Below are 24,139 nucleotides of genomic sequence, written 5' to 3' on the forward strand. Positions count from 1 at the left end.
AATTAAACCAATCACAATTAATTCCAAATTCAACAAAGCCAACAGGTATATTAAAAACATTTTACATAATACTGTTGTGACATCTATATAAAAGGTTGATTACAGAGAAATAATAAGCAAGGCTGTATATATTTCCTTTTGTGTGTGTGGCCTTGTGTTTGCTAAGTATGTACTGTACCACAGAGCTATTTTCCTAGCCCAATATTCTTTTAACTAAAGGATCTGTTTTCAAAGCTGATACTGTGAGTGGAAATTTACTTTCCTTTATACAAGCATGTATCATTAAATATTAGCAATCTATTGCAGTTCACATGAAGACAGAACTTTCAATTAATATCTGACATATAATGGCATTCAATACAAAACAACAAATTGAAATCAACTACCCAGGCCCTTTAGCTTTTTTTGTTTCTTTAAGGATTTATTTTTTTTGGAGCAGTTTTAGGTTCACAGCAAAATTTAGCAAAAGATACAGAGAATTCTCATATATCCTCTGCCGCTATTCATGTACAGCCTCTCCTGCTATCCACATCCTACACCAAAGTTGAACATTTGTTACAAATGATGAACCTACATGGATACGACATTAGAGTTCACACTCGTGGCATTGTACATTCTATGGGTTTAGAAAAATTTCTAATGTCATATCTTCGCTATTATAAATCACAGAATAGTTTAATTGCCCTTCTATTCCTTTGTGTTCTGCCTATCCATCTATCCCTTCTGTCTAACCCTAGAAAACCACTAATATTTTGTTGTTTGGTTTTATCTTTTCCAAAATATTATGCAGCTGGAATTATCTGGTACGGAACCTTTATAGACTGGCTTCTTTTACCAACAGTATGCCTGTAAGTTTCCTGCATATCTTTTCACTGCTTGATAGCTTTTTTTTTTTTTTTGTATTGGAGCTTGAACCCAGGGGTGCTTTGCCTCTGAGCCACATCCTCAGCCCCTTTTTAATATTTTATTTAGAGACAGCGTCTTGCTGAGTTGCTTAGGGCTTCACTAAGTTGCTAAGGCTGGCTTTAAACTTGTGTTCCTCCTGCCTCAGCCTTCCAAGCTGCTGGGATTACAGGCATGCTTATTTACTTTCCTTTATACAAGCATGTATCATTAAATAGCTTATTTCTTTCATGTACAGAATATTATTCCACTGTCTGGATTATTCCCTAATTTATTTATCTATCAACTGAAGGACATCTTTAGGCAACTATGAATAAAGCATCTATAGGTAACTTGTTATTTGGCTCTTTTAATGAACATTCGTTATTTTGATTCAGAGTATGCTATCTTTTATATAAAAGTATGACTAATGAGCCACTCTTGGTAGTAAAGTGGATATTTGGACTGCTTATCCATACACATTCTTTCACATAATTCACTTTGGAAACATGGTCTATTTGTTTTTATCATATAAAGGCTGGACATGTGATTTCATGGTGTTTCAATCCTTTATTTGTAATTCTGAAATCCAAAAAGTTCTGAAAATTGTAAGCAGCAAGTAATAAATGATGCCTAAATTAATGTGAAGTTTAATTAAGAGTCCTTATTGTATGTGAATATATTTTTGTTTATTAATGTTATTTCATCATGGGGCACTGCTCCAGACTCCCAAAGGAGTATTACATAATATACTTACTATGCAGTGAATCTGCTTTCTAATATCTGAATAGGTTTGAATTTTGAAACCTTTCTTGTCCACGTTATTCCAGTACATAATAAGAAACACTTCAATTAGTTCAAAATGGAATCAAACCAATAATCATGGCTTTACATGCGTCAGGTTCCAATAAATGGCAGCAGCACAGAAAGTACTTTATAGTCAGGTTTAAGAAACAAAATAGAGGTGAGAATTTTTTGAAAATTAATTGTTTTTGGGGAAATCTAGTAGATTTAAGGAAAAAAAAAACATACCCATAAGTCTTAATCTCAAGGGACGTGGAAAATCCGCATCAATTTCTGTCCTTAGCAACTCCTTAGCGATGGCAAATATTTCTTCCGCAGTAGAAACAACCGATGAAACTGTAGATGCACGAGTTTTTACTTCAAAATTCACATTCTTCAGTTTAATGGTAACAGTTCTACCCTATAACATATAGAATATATCATTATATAGGCTTTCTAATATTTATAAAAAAGTTATTTACAGGTTAGAAAAATCCAGAAATGGCTGGGACATGGTAGTGCACGTCTGTAATCCCAGCAGCTTCAGAGGCTGAAACAGGAGGATCTTGAGTTCAAAGCTAGCCTCAGCAACTCAGCAAAGCCCTAAGCAACTCAGTGAGATCCTGTCTCTAAATAAAATACAAAATAGGGTTGAGGATGTGGCTCAGTCGTTGAATGCCTGAGTTCAATCCCAGAACCGGCCCCCCAAAAAACCTCCTAAGTTTAGAAATGTCTTTTATGTATATGTAAGAATGTGGAAGTATAATAAATTATTTATAAAACATGATAATAACAACTATCACAAGAAATAATTAAAATCTATACATAATATGAAAATTCTTTTCTAGATAGTAACTATTATTCCCATACCCAACTTAATTTTTATAAGATACCCTTATATAAAGGGAAAGTTAACTGATCATTTTTCTTCTTATTGAATCTTAGTTAATTCAATTTCTAAAAAGGCATGAAAAATTTTTTTTTATAAAAGATCCTCATTTAAGAAGTCTTACTGAAAAGCTCACATTTACTGTGTGCCTAGTATATGCCAAATACTATATTTAATAATTTATGTGTAAAAACTCCCTGTGCAGTTAGTGTCTTCGGGTACAGAGTTTCATCTGAGGATGATAATGGATAGTGGGGATGTATGCACAACAAAGTGAATGTACTTAATGCCACTGAACCAAACACTGACAAATGGCAAAAATTGTAAATTTTATATTGTGCGTATTTTAGTATTCCTGGAGGTTTAACTTAATTCTCCTTCATTTGAGGGTGAGTTAAGACTTACAAATTCATTTTCAAAGGAAAAAATCAGTAATTTCATGGTGGAGAAGCATAGCAATCACCACCTTAACCAACTGATAAAATCCAGAGTCACCCATGATGTCATATGACAACTATATACCACCTGGCAGGATACAATAAGGGCACTTCATCTTTGTGATAGTCTTTCTAAAAACTTATATCCTTATCTAATTATTAAAAAACAAAACCACCAAACAAGCCCAGATTGGATTTTCAAAGTCATGAAAAACGAGGATAGACTGGGAAACTGTGACAGACCAGAGGAGACTAGGAAGACATAAATGCAACATAGTTCCCTAAATTGAATCCTGGAACAGAGAGGTGATTAACAGAAAAATGAGCAAAATCCAAATAAAATTTAGAGTTTATTTAAAATAATGTGCTTGGGCTGGGGATGTGGCTCAAGCGGTAGCACGCTCGCCTGGCATGAATGCGGACCGGGTTCGATCCTCAGCACCACATACCAACAAAGATGTTGTGTCTGCCGAGAACTAAAAAATAAATATTAAAAAAATAAATAAATTTAATAAAATAAATAAAATAATGTGCTAATGTCACTTGCTTAGTTTTGACAAATGTACTATGTTAACATAAAATGTTAATAATTGAGGAAACTGAATGAAGATTACACTGGAAATCTCTATATTTTTATCATTTTTAAAATTTTTAGCTGTTGATAGACCTTTATTTATTTATTTATTTTTAATTTATATGTGGTGCTGAGAATTGAACCCAGTGCCTCACACATGCTAGACAAGTGCACTACTGCTGAGCCACAGCTCCTTCTCTATATTCTTTTTGTAACTTTTCTGTGAATCTAAAATTTTTCTAAAATTAAAAGTTTATTTAAAATATATTTTTAAGAAGAACTCTGTTATATCATCAAAAGAGAAGCTTATAAGAAAAAGGCTCCTCAGATATTTGAGTTTTTTTCTAATAACTTTTTAATATTTTTCTATTACTTTAGAACAACTACACTCCTGGTTTGAGATTGTTGGGAAATATTAAACATGGATTGTTGTGAGAAAAGATTAAAAAACAGAAAGTTCAAAGCATTCCAGGCTCCCCCACACACACCCCAAGTAAGCAACCTGGATTAAAGTCTTGAAACAAAATGCCTATTATTCTAGAAGGTCATTGTTTATGTGAGAAAAATATTAAAGGCTAATTGGAAAGGCATTTATAATATGTGAGTACAATTCTGGGGGAAATTCTTCTTTGCCTTTCTAAGGCCAATATACTCTCATTTTATATTTAATCAAAGTACTCTGGAGGTAGTATAAAGTCATGTATAATGATACAGGAAGCATTCCAGCATCACAAGTTTCTTTTTCATAGAATGATCTCATTGTAGAACCTCAGATATGGGTCAGACTAAATTTGTCTCTAATTGTTGGGGACAGAATATTCTGTTCCAACATTAACTACTTTGTATTAAGCTTTAAGATATGGGTAATCTAACTTGTTTCAAGTAGCATCATTAAAATTTTTAAAAACTAGAACACCACATTGAAATAAAGTACCTTAAGCTTTTCTTTCTGGAGATCTTGCGCGAGTTCACTGCAAAGTTCTTGGCACAAGCTGTACTGTTCTTCTGCTTTACTTATTTCACTGAAGGTCCTAGAGAAACAACAATGATTTGGTGCACAAAGCAAACTGTAACTCAAAATAATTTTGAAATGATATAGTATATTTAAATGGTCTAGAATTACTTTATATATTCTGAAGTACAAATAGTTTTCATATGAACTAAGACATAATTAAGTAGAAACACCTACAGTCTATATAAATAATAGAAAACCATGTAGATAGGTAAATTGATTTGCAAAGAAGCAATTTTGTACTCTTGTTCTATATTATTAATACGTTCAGTCAGGTATATATGTATATAGTTTCTGCTACAGAAGACTATTTTAAGAAAACACAGATGAGAACATCATACTGCACATGAATTTTCTGGACAGAATATCCTTTTCTTTCTTTTTCCTCCCCTTTTAATTTTTTAATTTTGAGACAGGGTCTCGCTAAGTTGATAAGGCTGGCCTCAGACTTGCAGTCCTCCTGCCTCAGCCCCCTAAGTCATTGGAATTACAGGCGTATACCACTCTGCCTAGCTCTGGACAGAGATGTCTTTAAGTAGATTTAATGGGTTGGCTCAGTACCCAGGTTCTTATCTACTTATCTAGTAGATAAGTGGAAATGGAGGGCTGGTAAGAATAAATGCAAAACTGAATATCCTCAAAAAGATATCGAAATAGATAATATTAACATTAAAGAGTCAGACATTAAAGAGAGATCAGAGCAGTGAGAACAATACTCCGAGTAAATGGTGATTCAGTAGCATCCCTACTTCTAAGACTATCCCCAGCTACTCAGTACTCTTCCCTAGTGGCAACACAACTTTTCTGGCTTCTTATTCATATGAATTCCAGAAATATTCGATGCTGCTATGGCTTGAATATATCTCCCAAGGGTTCATGTGTTGAAATTTAATCCCTAGTGTGAGATAGTAAAAGGGTGCAAACCATCAACTATGGTTTTTAGAGGAGGTGATTAGAATTAGACAAGGTCATATGGGTGTGGAGGTCCTCATGATTGAATATTGGTGGCTTTATAAGGAGAGGGAGAGTCACTAGAAGAAACACATAACATGGCTCTATCTTTTGCTATGTGTTTGCCTTACACTGCCTTGGAGCAACAAGAAGGCCATCAGCAGATGCAGGCCTTTACCTTTAAACCTCCTGGCTAAATGAACCTCTTTTCTTCAAAAGTTATCTAGCTTCAGGTATGTGGTTACAGAAACTAACAAACAACAACCACAAAAACATTAGGCTAATATGTACATATTAGCAAACAAACAATAATTTTACCCTTTTTTATATAAATAGAATATTACATACATTATTTAGTACCTTGCTTTTCTCAATTTATCTTGGTGTTACCAATGAGAAATTAATATCCTCATTTTATATGGCAGCATAACATTCTAATTAAAAGATATAACAATTCATCTGTGATTTTGATAGATATTACCAAATTTCTTACCCTTTGTTGTAGGTCTAATACTGGTCCCTAAAGATGTCTTACCTGGATCAGTGAATAATGCTATCTCAGAGAACTTTGTTCTTCTTTAATTATAAATGAGAATGAGAATATTTTCATATAGCTTGTCATTTTTTGTTTCCCTTTTTTTTAACTAATTAGATATTTGGAACACTGATGCTTCTTATTGATTATATGAGTTCTTTACATATTAGAGAAGTTAGGTTTTTATGTGTGATTGTGAATTACAATTTCCCTCTCCCTAATCCCATAACAAATTTGATGTTCTAATACAGTTTTTTAAAAAGCCAAGAAGAGGGGCTGGGGATATAGCTCAGATGTTAGAGTGCTTGACTCGCATGCATAAGGCACTGGGTTCAATCCCCAGCACCTTTAAAAAAAAAAAAAAAGCCAAGGAGAGTTTTCAGAAAGAAAACTGGAGAATATATTCCCACATACCAATAATTTTCTCAGTAACAAAGTACAAAAGAAATATTTTTAAACTGTACAACATTACTCATATAATCATATTTTGGATGAATGTGTTCTCTCTCTGATTGCTTTTATGTAAATCACAACCTAAAACAGCAATTTTTATCAAAGCCATTTATTGAGTATGTTGTTTTATAAAATTCATTCAGATTTTTTTGGTCAGAAATAACATGTGAAATACAAATCCAACCTTCTACTAGGTCAGTGGTTCTTAAATGCCTGTGACAGCTTGCTGCTTTGAGGAAATAATTGAGAGACTTTTAAAAAAAAACATTTTCTCAAATAATAAAGTTCCATATCAAGATTTCATTTGACTTGCAAATAAGATTATATGCCCACTAAATTAGCCCATTTTTAAGCTCTCATTCATCAAGAATATAATACTACATGTTGAGGATCACTTCTCTGAAATACTCAAGACAAGAACATACATTGGACTTTGGATTTTTTAAAAATTTTTGAATATTTGCCTGGATATAACAAGATAACTTAGGGATAGACCCAAGAATAAACCTGAAATTTTTTTGCTTCATATACACCTTATATATTTAGCCTGAAGGCACATTTACACAATATTTTTAGTATGCCTGTATTTTGACTGCAACCAATCACATAAAGTCAGGTGTTAAAATTTTGTATTTGTGGTGACATATTGGCACTTAGAACATTCTGGAAACTCAAGCATTTCAGACTTCAGATTTTCAGACTACGGATGCTCAATCATTTAATGCCTCTGTTCATGCAACCAATATTTAATGAGTTTCAAGCATTCCTGGGCAGGAGTTGTAGCTCAGTGGTGAAGCGCTTGCTTCACATGAGTGAGGCCCTGGGTTCGGTCCCCAGCACCACATAAAAATAAACAAATAAAAATAAAGTTATTGTATCCATCTACAACTAAAAAAATTATTTAAAACAAAAGAATTCCCAAATAAATCTTCAATTTCAAGACTAGAAATTAGAAACTGGAATCCTAAAATGCCTAGTTTTCAGCGAATAGAAGTAAAATCAACATGCATAAAAATGACTGCAGTTAGCTGGGCACAGTGGTGCATGCCTGTAATCCCAGTGGCTTGGGACGCTGAGACAGGAGGATCAAGAGTTCAAAGCAGCCTCAGCACCATAGAGGCGCTAAACAACTCAGTGAGACCCTGTCTCTAAATAAAATACAAAATAGAGCTGAGGATGTGGCTCAGTGGTTGAATGCCCCTGAGTTTAATTCCCTGTACAACTCCCGACCCCGGAAAAAAAAAGAAGAAAAAAAAATTGCAGTTAATTTTTCTCCCACTGAGAGTGGCACAACCAAAGATAATAATACCCTGTACCGAAGTATACTGTAGCATGTAAGCTGAAGTATATACTGCAGCATTGTAAACTGCTGAAAACTGTTGATGTGATTTGCAAATACTGTACTAAAAATTAATTTAGAAATTAGTTTAAAATAACATTATGAACAATTAACAATAAATAACAAAACATTACCTCTCAACGCTCATGCTTTTCCTTTCTCCATCCCTTGAAGTGACAACACAAAAACAAAAAAACAAGTCTTTATTTTCTATTTCAGAAAAGACTGATAGACAAATATAAAAGTAAATATGAAATACCTCAGAAGAAGAAAGCATTTAGCTCAAAAAACAAAGCACAGTAGAGGAACAGAGAACATGGATTGAGGGGAAGGCAGATCTGCTATTTTATCATAAAACACTCACAGATTTCCCTTAATATTCTCTCTGAATACCAATATATGCTGTGTTATATCAGAACTATATTGATTATAAGCAGTATGGAAATAAAAAGAGAATAATTTTTGGATTACGGAAGACATTTTTATTTCCTGATTCCTTCAAATACTAGTTAGTTATAGTGCTGTGATATCTTCATCTTTCATTTTACCCACAAGATCAAAATGAGTTAACTGTAAATTCAAAATAAAAAAAGAGCAGCAAGAGAATTATAATACAGCCTTGCAATCTGTTAAGATTTAGCAGGCTTAATTGGTTTTTAATTTTATAGACAATCTCAGCAATTTTATTGTTGTCTTTTATTTTAATTATAATAATAAGTCACTTTGAGTACAGGATGACAAGATAATGACAAAATTGCAAAAATAGTGTCCAAGGTTGACTTCTGTGATTCCTATTCTTTCTTTTAAAAATATTTTTATTAGTGCATTATAGTTATATATAATATTGGGGTTCATTTTGACACAATCATACATGCATGGAAAATAATTTGTTTTCACTTTAGTCCCCAGTACTTCCCCTTTCTCTCCCCTCCTCCTGCCCCCTATTCACCTTCCTTGTATTTATTTATAATTTTTAAAAAATTGGTACTTTATAGATATACATAAAGATGAAATTCATAATTTTGTTAATTTCATTCTGAAGTTACTCCCTTTTCCCAACCCTCCTCCTTCCCCATCTACTCCCTTCCTCTACACCACTGATCTCCCTTCTGTTATCATGGGATTCCCCCTCACCCCCATCCCTGACCCCACTCTGTTTTTTCCCCTTATTTTGATCTAACTTCACATATGAGAGAAAACATTTGACCCTTGTCTTTGAGTCTCTTATTTCACTTAGCATGATGTTTTCAGTTTGATCCATGGACCACCAAATGCTGTAATCTCATTCTTGTTTATGATTGGTAAAACTCCACTATGTATATATACCACATTTTCTTTTTCTATTTATCCATTTATCTGTGGACAGGCCTCTGGGCTGGTTCCATAACTTGGCTATTGTGACTTGTGCTGCTATAAATATTGATATGCCTGCATTACTATAGTATGGTCATTTTAGTTCTTCAATGTAAATACCAAGGAGTAGGATAGCTGGGTCATACGGTTTTTTGAGGAATCTCCACCTATGAGTATACCTTTCCCCCACCTCCTCACCAGCATTTATTATTATTTGTATTCTTAATGATTGCCATTCTAACTGAAATGAGATGAAATTATAACCACAATTATAATTCTTGCCTATTATCTATTCTGATTGCTAATAATGTTGAATACTTTATCATAATGTTTGTTGGTCATCTCTATTTCTTCTTTTGATAAGTGTCTGTTTATTCCCTTCTTTTCACCTATCCCTAACAATTTACCTTTCCAGCTGTGGGGTACTTTCTGTTAAGACCTAGATGAAAAAGGGATGGAGGGAAAAAAAAAAAAAACAACAAAAACACAGGCCCACTTCTTTAGCCGTTATCTGTCTCCTAGATCTTTGCATCCTTGGGTCCCTCAATTTTCTGCCTCTGGATGAATGCTGCCAACCCCCACTCAGCCCCAAGTCTTTTTTTTTTTTTTTTTTTTTTGGTATCAGGGATTGAACCCAAGGGTGCTTAACCACTGAGTAACATCCTCAGCCCTTTTTATTTTCCATTTTGAGACATGGTCTCTATAAATTGCTGGGGGCCTTGTTAAATTGCTGAGGCTGGCTTTGAATTCACAATCCTACCTCAGCCTCTCTAGCCGCTGGGATTACAGGCATGTGCTAGTGTACCCAAGTCATTTTTTGCACCCTCATTCTACTTTACTTTCCTCATTTGTTTAATGGTTATTTTCTATCCCACACACTAGTCTGTAAACTCCATGAATATAGGACTTTCTCCTAGTCACTGTCATTATCCCTAATTCCTAGGACAATGCTTAACACAGTAATCAAAGAATAAATCATTTATGTATCTGGAAAAGAAATAAAATATTGTCAGTTCATTAAGGCTTTCAAAGAATCATTAAAACTCCTTGCTTAAAGAATGAATTATGGAATATAAGCCATCTTTTTTTTCCTCAACAATCTGACAACCAGCATTCCTCTTATGTTCTAAAAAAAGAATAAGGCAGAGATAAAAAGTAAAATAACCATTGATTTTCTTGTCCATCTACTCAGCTGCTGAAGTGTAAGTCTTTATTTTTCTTTTGCTTTTCTCCTGAATCCAATCTGTTGATTTTTAACCCAATCATTATATTCTGAATCAAACTGGTCTTGGAAGATTTTAAAACACGTTACCTTTATAGTCTCTATCTCAATGGTTAAAATTGACATTTCAGCAAATAATAAAGCAGAATTACTATATATACCTTGCTAGATGTGTTGAACCTAGACCCAGAGAGATGTGAAGGAAATAATGCCAAGATGTTTCAGAGAAAAGGAGAGAAAGTAATGCCCTCTGTTGGTAGAGTTCTGTACAAGTAATAATTCCAAGGGCCTTTAACATTTTCTCTGTAACTTTTCCTATTCCAGAAACCTAGAAGAGAATCAATATTTATCATTAATTTTAAATTAAGATAAGAACTGAGAGGGTAATCTTATTAAAGGTATAAATAATGTTACTATCATCACAAATCTTGTGAGAAAACTGATTTTGTTACTTTCGGGTCACATTTCCTAAACAGATTCCATTTAATTTTTAAAGGCACTAAAAATGGAGTTGTTGGGCTGAGGTTATAGCTAGTGGCATGGTGCTTGCCTAGCATGAATGAGGCACTGGATTCTATCCTCAGCACCACATCAAAATAAACAAGCAAAATAAAGGCATTCTGTCCATCTACAACTACAAAAAAATATTTAAAAAGAAAAAAAAAGGAGTTGTTGGTCATATATACCTTTAGGGAATGGTACAATCAACAAATTTAAATGGAAAATTTTGCTTCAAAATTAGAAATCTTTAATATACTAGTATATAAATAGTGACCCCCTTTTATAAAAATAATATTTTTTGATTGTTGATAGATCTTTATTTTATTTATTTATAAGTGGTGCTGAGAATCAAATCCAGTGCCTCACACATGCCAGGCAAGTGCACTATCACTGAGCCACAGCCCCAGCCCACCCCAAAGCTCTTTGATACAGACTTTTTTTAAATGAAACACCTATTTACACTTTGAAAAACACATTAGAAAATACTACTTTATAATTATGTCTTACATATATTATCCAATAATCATATACATTGTATACTTTGATAGACTTCTTTCTGAACATTGAAAAATACTTTATTTAACTTTATTCACATAAACCGAGTGAAAAAAGCAAGCCTAGAACATTATATATTGTATAGAGTAATTACTGGAAAAAAAAAAGATATCTATGCAGAAAAATTTGGAAGCTCTGAAGAGTAATAAAAATATACCCTTTTCTGGAACCCCTAAGAGATAATTTTATCATTTTAAAGATGGTAAAGTATTTTTGTTTTTTTTATATAATAATAAAAATTCTAAACATCTTTGAAATATACTTATTTGGTAGCACTCTATTAAGGTACAGTTAGGAAAGGACTTTTCTAAGTATTTTTTATTTCTTTCTCCTTTGCAGGAATCCACTTAAAAGCTGTCATCCAAGTATGCTCCTAAAAGTTTCTAAAAATAAGCTTCCTAAACCTGATTTTTAGGGTTTCACAGAAAGATCTCATCAAGTCCACATTCAACCACCGATTATAATTCTTGCCTCTTATCTATTGTTTTAAAACTTCTCAGCAAAGAATTACTATCAGCCTAAATGATGTCTCTTCAGAATTCAGAGAACATGTACCAGATGATAAATTTTATATAAAATCTTACCTTCCTAATTGGTAAGTCTTTGATGAAGCCCATCACAGCTTGTCTGTTGGGGAGAATTTGATATTGTCCATTTGGCTTATTCTTGTCACTGCAAACTTTTGCCAACATTGTATTGGGAGCAATTCCTTAAAAGAATTAAAAGAACATTCTACTTATAAAAGTTGATACGTATTTATTTTTAACTAAGTGATAACAAAACAGAAAAAAATAAATGCAAATAATCTGAAATGATACATAATGCCACTTTAAAGATAACATTTTATTATCATCTATTTCCTCAGGATTTGCTATGGTTTGGGGTTTTTTTCCCCCCTTTTGTTGTTATTGTTTTTTTGGTACTAAAGATTGAACCCAGGGTCACTTAAACACTGGTCAACATCTCCAGCCTTTTTTATTTTTCATTTTGAGACAGGGTCTCACTAAGTTGCTTAGAACCTTGTTAATTTGCTGAGGCTGGCTTTGAACTTGTGACCCTTCTGCCTCAGCCTCTCAAGTCACTGGGATTACAGGAGTATGCCACCATGTGTACTTGCTATGGTTTTAAGAAAAGGAATTTTATTAGTTATTGGGGCAGAAGAAATGGGAATATTTAATTCTCCATGATATTTAAAATCTAAAAATAATTTCTAGGTGAGTAATATTAAATGTAACTTACTATCTGAGTTTACTTACTATCTTTAGTAGAAATACAGGGTTGTTTATAGTGGCCCTATAACCATTACTCAGAAAAGATCCAGAATGTAATCTGTGAAGGATGTTTATTCTTTGAAAAGTTTTTTTTAATGAATTATTCACATAAAGAAAAAAAAGCTTCTGTATATTTATTTAAAACATTTCATCCCTTTTGCTACTCACAAAGCAAATTAATTACTACTTTTCAGAAAGGTGTTTTAACAATTTCCAGGAGTCTTAGAGATTAAGGTAATTTGAAACAGATATATTCAAATATAGCCATCAAATAGTTCACTTTAATTTTATACATATCTTCCTAAATTTCACTATTCATTGTCATGTTTTGTTCAGGAAAGATTAACCTAATTATAACATGAGTACTACAAGATAATACAGGGTCCTCATGATGAATATCAGTTATTATGCTACATAGTGATGCCCTTATGGGTTATTGACATTTGCAAAGCTGTTTTTTTGTTTTTGTTTTTTTCCCCTTTTACCAGTTGGTCCTAAATTACTACATTGCTAGCTGGTGTTTTGGACTTTTTAAATTTTTTATCTTTCATCTTGATGTCTTCTGGGTTCTCTCCTGCACATATTCTAAGACAGGAATGAAGTCTCCTAAGGAAGAACTAATCAAGTATTATTAGAAAAACCAATGACAATATATTTTGCATTTACAAAAGAAGAGCTACATAAGATTTATGATAGGCTTTTTTCTTTGTGCTCATGTGCTTTTCTGCTAAATTCCTACTTACTTGTAGGTTCACAGCTCTTCTGAATAGGTAAAGTTTCAGAAGGTAATATGACACTTGAATTAGTCAGCCCAAAATTTACAATCACACTGTGCATCAAGATCCTGACCTGCACTGGCCGTCAGTGTTGTTTTTTGCTCGATTCTGAAACGAATTTCCTTTACCACTTCCTCAGCTGATGTTCCAAAAACAACTGAATTCTGTAGAGGTTTGTTTTGTTCTTCAAAGTTCCATGGGGTTTGCAAATCAGGAGGACTATCTTCGAAAAGTAGTGGAGAGATGGTCCGTTCATGCTCACTCAATTTATCCACTTCCTTTTCTGGTTTATCTAAATTATAAACGGGAACAGTAACTCATGTTCATTTTAAGAGGTATGAATTTCACAAGTTAGATTTTGCTTCATTCTTTCTTTAAATTTTTCTTTTTTCTACTTTCTCCTCACATTATTTCTAAAGACAAAGCAAATTTAATAGTTTCTAGAAAACATGATCAGAAATGCTATAATTTATATTTTATAACTGTTCAATCAAGAAAAAAAACTGTCCAGGTTTTTCTTTAAAAAAATTGTTCATTAAATTTTGAAATGCATTACATTTTTTCTTTAAAAACTAAAGTATTTCTTGCCTTTTATTCTTCTATATGGAAAAAAAGACCTTTACTAAATTAGAATTTAGGAATGAGGAAAAAAGGCTTTAGGCAAATAGAATAATTATATCTGAAAAGTTAAGTTTTGCTTTTAGAGAGAAAATAATTTTTCTTCATCCCTGGAAGAAACTTTTCAAATGTCAAATCTTTATTTCCTTCTTTTAAATCTGATTTTATTTTGACTTGCTTGTGCAAAGTATCACTTTTACTAAGGGTACATTTGCAACAAATACAAATTGCCCCTGAAAGTTATGTTTCTTTATACAAATTTTTAGGGTCTGACTGGATTAACCAAGGTCTAAGTTTAAGGAAAAGAACATTTACTATCACTAGACTATAAACTATAATTATTAAAAAGTAAAATAAAATACCAATTATTATCTCATTTTATTTGCATTTTTCAAAATATAATGTAAAATACACTTAAATCTATATTCATACTTAAAATGTTCTCATAATATCTCATATGCTTCTCAAATTAAGGTAAATACAGTAGCAATAATTAAATTTCTTAAGTTTCAAGATACACATAAAAGTATATTACTTGAAAAATAAATTTAGTCTTTTAGGAAACTTTCTAAAAAGATAACAAATTATATGATAAAAACCTGATTAGTTTCAAGTTTTAAGGTAGGTAATAGAAATTATGTCACAGATATAACCTCCAAACTGGAATTCTCAGGTCATATGAACCCTATTTTGCATTAACTATTACTTATATGCTTCAGTTCCTTTTCATTTTTTATATCTGGTTTTAAAGTTCAGAGTAACTCAGAGGGGATTCAAAGTACGGAACATTTGAAATGATATTCACTGGAGCCTGTTTCCCCATTGGATGAGTGGAACTCAAGGTAATAAAAGCTGTAGAAGAAAAACTGCAGACCAGATAAGGTACCTGTCACATTCATAAGCTGCTCCTGCAGAGTTCCTTATGCTGTTATACAGGGCTAATCCCTCTCACACCCTGTCTTCAGGTGAGTCACTGCAATAGTAGAATGCTACAGGAGAAATCAAAGATTGGTACCTCCTGTTACATTATTAGAGCTACTGCAGAATGGTATGTTACCTTTTCCATCTCAACTGCATTTTGCTTCTTTGGGAGGCCTGGAAATAGAACTAACTGATAAAATTGTTTATTTACTTCCAGACTGAAATATTTTTGTAATCCCCGTAACTGAGGTAATCAGAGTACACTGTATGGTATTACCAGGATTAAAGCATTCCATCTGAACTGCAAGTGCTAAAAAGTGAGTGTTATTCAGTTTCTTACATAGACTGGTATCCACCATCCAAATTTATATTACAGAGTAGACATAAAATAATATGTATAATATCTGTATGTTTCTTGGCATTGCTTTGAATAGATAATAAAGGGATTTAAAAAAAAAAATCTATGAAGCCATGAAACTTCTGATTCATTGTATTCTAGAGTCATGATAAGGTCTAAGTCAATGAAGGGAAAGGAAAGTCATTAATTCTAGCAAAGTAGAAAACACTAATAATTGCTATACTAGAACCAAATTGTAGAAAACTTGGGAAATGAAGAAAAGAATATCACTCAACATTTTTGATATCTTTTTAAAAATATCTAATTTCTATCAAGAACAATACAAAAAAAAGCTACCTTACACAGATAACTTCCTCAGTTTTCTATTTTATTTTATTTATTTGTAGACAGTGCTGAGGATCGAACCCACTGCCTCATATATGCTAGGCAAGTGCTCTACCACTGAGCCACAGCCCCAGCAAATTCCTCAGTTTTAATGCAATCTAAACTCTTTGTTAGATTTTAAGAAAATACTGTTAGATTTTAAGAAATTACTTTGTACAAGGACTGAGCACTTATAGTGCTTGGAGATTTAACAATCTCATTTGATTTAAAATGATACTTTATACATTTAACTTAAACCTGGTATATTTTAAATTTCTGATTTTTCATTTTTATAAAGATATATCTTGTCCTACCACCTACACATGCTAATGAGTTAACAGGGTTGATTGAACGGGTTACTTTTCTGTTTCTTAGTGTTTAGTTTGATAGTTCTTATAAATTACTTACCATTTTCTATGGCATTTTCAGTTTTGACAAAATACTTTCTTTTGTCCTCAGGCCAATTTTGTCTTTCCTGTAAGTGCTTGGTTATATTCAAGTAAGCTTCATCAAGACTCACAGCCATAAAATTGGGATCATAATCAGCAAGTATTTCCTTAACCTTCAAAAGGAACAAAAGAAGCTTAAATTCTGCTGCCACAGCAAAGCCTCCTGTCACATATAGCTGATGAGAAACATTAATATTCTTTCTTTGCAACAATAGTAATGATCCTGCAATCAATAGCTCATAGATTTAAGGAATAAATAATTTACTACCAGTGCATATTTGTCAAATTCTCTTTTGTCTTAAAATAGATCATGAAGGCAGAAGACCATGAAATAGTTTCATCTGATGCAATCTCTCTTTAGCCACCTACATCTTGATATAGTAAGCAATTCAAATAAATCTCAGATGACATCATTATGGTACAGAAAAGAAAATGGTTAAGGTTTTAGGAAGCTAGCTAAAAGTAATCCCACTCTCATCTTTTAGGATAATTTTTATTCATTTTAAAAAGGGATAATCTTATGTAAAATACTTTTATATTCAATTAATTATAACATGCACAAAAAACAACTCTCAATGCACACATTAATGCATGTATCCATACTGGGAAATGAAAGTTTACTATTTACTGGCATCTAAAATGGAAAAGATGTTAAAATTTGTAACATAACTTCATGATTACATTATATTATACAGAAAAGTCTGGCATTGCCTCCTGGGATAAAGGAAATACATATAGAAATTAGAATTTCAGTGATACAATCCAGAAATTCCTTTTATATAAGATGATTTTTATTACATGAAACTATGAATTTTTTTGATGATTGTTTTTTACAACTGAAGTATTAGCTATAATTAGAGGGAATGATTGACAAAATAATAACATATATTAGAAAACATTGGCTGAATTATGTTACATTTCATCTAGCATTTAAAATCCATCTACTATATCTTGAGAAAACTTTTGTTTCTTTATAAAAAGAAAGTGTTTTAGCTTAATATAATTATGAACAGCTGAGTCAAGGGGAATTTCAGAATAGTTTTACTCAGAGAAGGCCTAAAATAGCTTTGTTCTTGTAGAGAAACCATTTTTATAATATACTCAAACAGAATCTTTCTAGTAAAAATGAAACTCTGGAAAGTCTGAAGCTAGCAGACAACTAACATTCTGAATGAGAAGTACTCTCTAGAGACACTGCTTAGTACTTACTTCCTTTTCCTAGGCAACTGGCAAACAAAAGTAGATATGTTCCAGCTAAAAAAAATCAAGCACTTAAAGCTCGAAGAACAGTTAAAGCTACTCCAATATTTTGGACAAAACAAAAATCGATCTTCCTTAAGCTTTCCAAACTAAGCGAAAAATATCTATAGTTGATTTTTTTATCTGCAAATTAACTATGTAGATTTTGCTGGAATCTTAAGATTTTTCCAACTTATGTAAATAAACAGATGAAAGAAAACTAGAACCAATTTAGTTATCTTTGTCACACTGTCTAGTTTTACTGAGTTAAAGTAGTACTTAACATTCTTATAGTCTTTATGGGACTTTTAACTTATTAAAAGCATATATGCATAATTAGCATTTTATTTATTTTTAATTAGAAACACAATAAGAGAGATAAACAGTCATCAAATTTGAGTGTACTGCTCTCTCCTTTTCCACTGTTTCTGAAGTAGGCACAGAGCACTTGCTTTAACAGACTATTTTGAAGAATATTTTTTTAAAACTTGGATAGGATATCATTTCTAGTAAAATGAGATGGAGTACAAATAAAAGGATGAATTTAAAGGTCACTTGCATGTCTAAATGTTTAACAAGTGGCAGACCATAGTTTTTAAGTGCTTTCATTCAGACAGCTGAAAGACAGCATTTACTCTAGCAGTCTAAAAGTGATGTAGATATAGCACTCAAATTAAATCCCAGCGCTACAGGATAGGCAGTTCTTATAAAACAGAGAAAACAGCTATTTTTCATATAAGATACTTTGGAATTTTAGTAAATAATCAAATCTTTATACTTCAGCGATCCTTTTCAAAGAATGAATTACTCCCTTTTCTCTTTGATTTAATGTTTCTAAGATATGTTCAAGTAACTTCACAAGATCGTGGGACAAGGAAAGCAGGTAATTAAGATAAGTGAATCCTGTCACTGCTTAAAAACACTCAGAAGAGACTAAAATTAATGATGAGTAGATTCTGTTAATTTAAAGTAGTTCTAGAAAAAAATGTATTTTTCATATGAGGAAAAAAAATAATTAATTTTAAGTTAATAAGGTTACTTAAAGTTTGGGGAGATGAGTTTTTTAAGCAGATGCAAAAAATTCATGGAAACAGAATGGTCTATTCCAGGTACCATAAACAGCTCAGTATTCAATATATAATGTGAAAAAGTGGTTGAAGGTGAGACTAAAGGTGAGACTAAATGTGGTAGACCACAGTATCATTTACTAAAATCCTGATGTGCTAAGTATTTAGAGTTGACTCTCTAGGTGACAGAAAACCAGAGAAAGACTATTAAGTAGGAGTGAGATATCAACTTACCTCTTTACTCACAGCTCTGTATTTGTCAAAGTTTGGGGGCACTATGATAAGTTGTGGGCAGAGTCTCTTAGCAATAAATCCTGGCATGGCTGCACGAACACCAAACCTCCTTGCAATGTAATTTGAAGTAGACTGAAAAAGAATCGGCCACATAGAGAAAAATAAACAAAAGTAAATGGACATGTTGATCCATGCATTCATAAGAAACACATTATTGATATGCATTTTCAATTCAAGGACATTTCTATTACAGGCCACTGTCTTGAATCACTGAACCCACAGTTTGTCTTTATCCTATCATGGTATGATAATACCATGACCCTTTTTCAACTGCTGTCTTACATTTATAATGTGATACCAGATAGTAATTAAGCTATTCTAATAAAGAGATTCTTTCGTAATTCCAGTAAGTAAACTTCATTTTTTTAAATAATTTTTTTAGTTGTAGTTGGACACAATATCTTTATTTTATTTACTTATTTTTATGTGGTGCTGAGGATTGAACCTAGTGCCTCGCACATGCTAGGAGAGTACTCTACTGCTGAGCCACAACCCCAGCCCCCCTGAAAATAAACTTCATTTGTTTTAAGACATACCTGTAATATAGTACATATCCAAGTCTGGATGATAGTGGATGTTGTTATATAAAAGTAATAGTATAGAATAGTTAATAGGATACTGCAAATAATTTAAATATTACATAAAAGTCACAGTATAGAAAGTAATAATATAGAATAATATAGGTTGAGTATCATTTATCCAAAGTGCTTGGGAACAAAAGTATTTCAGATTACAGAGTCTTTCAGACTTTAGAATATTTGCACAGATTTTACCAGTTAAGCATCCCTGATCTGGAAATCTAAAATAAAATCTAAATGCTCCAAAATCTGAAATTTTTGAGTGATAGATTTTGGATTTCTGGGGATGATAGATCTGTGGTATATTTTTGGATTTGCTCAATTTGGTATTTGTGGAAATTTTTACCTAGAACAACAATTAACAATTGAAGGTCTAACCAAATTAAGTCTCCAAAATGAATTAAGTTTTATTTCTCAACGCATGAATATATTTTTTGGTAAAACCATTTTGACTAGGAGATGGAACTAAAAAAGTATGAGAGTAAAACAGAGAATATTACTTATTAAATCCTTAGTGATGATATTTGACAGTAGCATATGTCAATCTGGTAGACCACAGTACCATTTACTAAAAAAAATTTTATTACAAATAGAATCTTTATATGGAATCTCAAGTGAAAATTCAAAGAAAAGCAGAACACAATCTATCAAATGAAGAAATTATCACAAAATATTATTAGTTTTCCTTTAATAAATTTCAAAAGGTATTTTAAAAATCTTGAGAGGGATTAAAACTATGCTAATCCTTGCTCAGCGATCCAAAAAGGAAAATGCAAATCATACTAGAAAGACAAACCAATGCTATAAATATAAATAAGTGTAATGGAACTAATATGAATGCTATATCTACAGTAGAACAGAAACAAAGATTTGAATTCCTCTGTTTATGGTAGATCATGAATCAGAGCCGTAACATTTTTACAAGTCACTTAAAAGGTAAGATTTTAGTTCCTTATACCAAATGACTTGCTTTATGACTAACTTTGAACAAAAGCATGTGTGGTAAATGCTACAGTGTGAATCCTGAAGCCTAGGTCTTAAGAAGCCTTCAGCTTCTACTCTTGCTTTTTTGTGATCCAGCAAACCATTGCAAAGACCTTGTGGTACATTACTAAAGGATGAGCATGGAGAGAAGAAAGTGCAAATGTTGGAAGCCACTCTAATCACTTCCGAGGAAGTGCTAGACATAAGCCATTTTAGATTCTCTGGCTCCAATTAAACAGCCCTAGCTAACCCCAGGTAGAGTTGAGGTAGAGCTGAGCTATCCCCATTGAACTCTGCACAAATTATAGAATCATGAGAAAAGACATGGTTGTCTATAAACTACTAAAGGGTTTCTTATACAGCACTAGAAAATGCTACAGGTCTAAGTTCCTATTCTTAGAGCCAACTCAAAATCCATTAAATTCACCAAAAAAAGAATTGCTGGAATAATCAAATATGCACCATCACACTCATTATTAATTTGTAGATACACTTTTATAAGTTCACTAAGACAAAAACAATTATGCTTCAGCTCTCATCAGAAGGGAATTTAATTTAGTTCAGCATAAAAAAAGGGTAATCTTTGTTAAACATAGCAAATAATCAGGATAGATAGTGTCTGAAAGATATTTTTTTGTAGATTTCAAAAGCAGTGGGTTATAGTTCTAACAAGGTTACAATATGTGTGTATGCATAAAACACACATATATAAATATAGAGTATTATATTTTATTAATATATTTTTTTTTCAAATGTTTTTTGGTGATTTGTAAGAAAGGGGAGTTAAGTACCCTTTCGATAAACATTATTTTAGAATCAGACTTGTCAGTTGTGTATATACTTATAGGAATAGAGACAGAAAATACACAGATTATAAATTAAAAATAATAATAACTCTGTAGGGATTAAGGTATAGCTATCTAAGGCACCAGAAGGAGGCAACAACAGGGAATAACTCTCTTTAGTATGTTTTTCTTTTCTTTTTTTTTGGTACCAGGGATTGAACCCAGAGGCACTTAACCACTGAGCCACATCCCTAACCCTTTTTTGTATTTTATTTAGAGACAGAGTCTCGCTGAGTTGCTTAGGGCCTTGCTACGTTGCTGAGGCCGGCTTTGAACTTGTGATCCTCCTGCCTCATCCTCCCAAGCCACTGAGATTATAGGTGTGCCCCACTGTGCCCAGCCATGGTATGTTTCTTTATACCCAAACCCATCTATCTATTCTAGTACTTTTAATTCTCAATACATTTTCAGCCACATATAGCTATCCTGTATCCTGGTCACCTTTACCTTCTACGGTCAAGGAAGAAGTAAAAACAAACAAACAAACAAAAAAAGCAACATAGTGATCAGAAAAAATGAAGATTCTGAGAAAAAACTATTAAAGTGTGTTCTAAATGTAATATAGTAATAAAATAGGTCACTTTTAGAACTAGGTAGACAAATCTTTTCTGTGAAAGTCCAGATAGTAATCACTTTAAGCTTTATGATCATATTTTTTATTGTAAGTACTCAATTCTACTCTTTTAGTGCAACAGCAGTAATAAATGGCTGTAACTTTGTTCCAATAAATGCATTTAAAAAGAGGGTGGCATCTGTAGGCATAGTATGAAAAATTCTGCTTTAGAATGACATTTCCTTTTTCTTTCTTCTTTAAGTAGAACATTTGTGAAAAAATATAATTTGCCATGAAAAAGAACAATGTCAGTCCCATTTTAATAGGTTTGTATTTTGGGCAAGTTATTAATCATTTGAATTTGTTTTCTTTTCAAATGGAAATAAAAAATAGTACCTTAATGTATGTTGAAAGAAACCAACTGAGCATTTTATAAAGCACCCAGAAAAATACTCAGCAAACTGGTACACCTCAATAAAAGTTTCTCCCTTTGTGAACTAGTAAGGCCTACCAGAACATGCTATGAAATTCCCTTTCTGTTTTTGATCTTTGCTTACTTACCAACATACTCATTGATCCTACAGCAATGGGTTTATCCTTTAATTCTGGATTGTCCCTCATTTCTACAGCTGCATAGAAGGCATCCATGTCAACATGCACTATGGTATTGTTCAAATCCCGGCCCTGTTCTAATTCCATTGCAAATTTGTCAACCTTAATTAAAAAAAAAAAAAAAAGAGTTAACACACTTTAAGACAACATAATATTGAAATATAATTAATCATAACATTAATTTTAATTTAGTAGGCATTTCTGTGCCTCCATCCATTTGTGCATCCATCCATCCTATGGATGCAAATTATGGCTATTCATCAGTGTTTATGGGTATATAATTTATTGTTCTTTATTGAGAATGGTAACTGCTTTTATTTTCACAAATACAGCTTATTCTTTAAAATTTTTTAAAAAAATATTTATTATTTTTTAGTTGTAGTTGAACACAATATCTTTATTTTATTTTCATGTGGTGTGAGGATCGAACCTATGGCTTCGAACATGCTAGATTAGGATTCTACCGCTGAGCCACAATCCCAGCCCCACAGCTTCTTTTTTTTTTTTTAATATTTATTCTTAAGCTTCAGGTGGATACAAAATCTTTATTTTACATTTATGTGGTGCTGAGGATTGAACCTAGTGCCTTGTGCATGCTAGGCGAGCACTCTACCACTGAGCCACAACCCCAGGCGCCCCCACCCTTATTCTTAAATGTCATTTCTTCACAACTCTTCTCTCCATACTCCCAGGCTATATATATAGTAAAAACTTAATAAATATTTATTGAATGAAGAAGTATTTCAACTGCTTATATCAAATATTCTATTGCTTTATAAATTTGGAGAACTTACTAGCACTGAAAGTTTCAATTTAGGTAAAATAAACAACTCCTATTTGACTCAAATTGTGTTTGAAAATAGCAACAAAGATTATACCTCTTTGGCATATCTTGTTATACTGAACAGTAACATATAACCCAAACACACCAAAGTATAATGTAAAAATTCCCTCTGTAGAACTGCTGTCATTATGCATTTGATAAAAGTTGATACAAATAAAATTTGAAAACTTAAGAAATAATTAATACTTTATAAACTTCAATACATATGTCAAATTATCTTAATCTTTGACTCTTCAGAGAAAAATTGGGCTGAAAAGAAAAAAGAGAAACAAAAGAGGGTAGAAATAACCAAAGTAGGCAAGTAAGAAAAGGGTTTATGAAACAGACATACTCATTTATAACTTGCTTTTTGTGGCTTGCCTCTGTTAATGCTAAATAATTCCAGCTTTCTGGGTAGCTGAGGGTTACTGTGTGACAATTTTATCTCTGCAACATGTAAGCAAGTTGCCAAAACCATTGAAATAAAATCATAAGAGCATGTAAGGAGCATGGAACAGTGACACATGGTACAAGTTCAATAAATGCAATTTATTACTAAAAGTATGAGCATATAGCTACATAACAAAGCAATCAAAAACAAAGAAAAACAGCCCAAAATTGGCAAGTGCTGGTGAATCCTGGAATAAAATCAACTTCCACCATGTGGAGATCCTAAGAGCAAGTTGTTGTTGTTGTTTGGTACTAGGGATTGAAACCATGGGCACTCCACCACTGAACCACATCCCTAGCCCTTTTTGTATTTTATTTAGAGACAGAGTCTCACCAAGTTCCCTACAGCCTCATTCAGTTGCTGAGGCTGGCTTTGAACTCGTGATCCTGCTGCCTCAATCTCCCAGGCTGCTGGGATTACAGGTAAGCACTACCATGCCCCGCTGAGCAAG

At 32.5% G+C, this 24,139-nt stretch overlaps 1 protein-coding gene across 10 annotated transcripts in view; it reads right to left on the minus strand.

The window, feature by feature from the left end:
* Positions 1–24,139, minus strand: part of Polk (DNA polymerase kappa) — a 65,061-nt gene that overhangs the window by 5,597 nt on the left and 35,325 nt on the right. For all 10 annotated transcript variants that reach the window (XM_040272334.2, XM_078043377.1, XM_040272335.2 and 7 more), the window contains 9 exons: positions 22,364–22,516; positions 18,783–18,914; positions 16,202–16,355; positions 13,607–13,825; positions 12,071–12,195; positions 10,592–10,758; positions 7,990–8,022; positions 4,500–4,596; positions 1,915–2,086 (listed from right to left, as the gene is read on the minus strand). In XM_040272334.2, the coding sequence (XP_040128268.2) occupies positions 1,915–2,086; positions 4,500–4,596; positions 7,990–8,022; positions 10,592–10,758; positions 12,071–12,195; positions 13,607–13,825; positions 16,202–16,355; positions 18,783–18,914; positions 22,364–22,516 (1,252 nt within the window). The remainder of the gene's footprint in view (positions 1–1,914; positions 2,087–4,499; positions 4,597–7,989; positions 8,023–10,591; positions 10,759–12,070; positions 12,196–13,606; positions 13,826–16,201; positions 16,356–18,782; positions 18,915–22,363; positions 22,517–24,139) is intronic.

This window comes from Ictidomys tridecemlineatus, chromosome 1, assembly GCF_052094955.1.
Source record: "Ictidomys tridecemlineatus isolate mIctTri1 chromosome 1, mIctTri1.hap1, whole genome shotgun sequence".
Classification (NCBI taxonomy): domain Eukaryota; kingdom Metazoa; phylum Chordata; class Mammalia; order Rodentia; family Sciuridae; genus Ictidomys; species Ictidomys tridecemlineatus.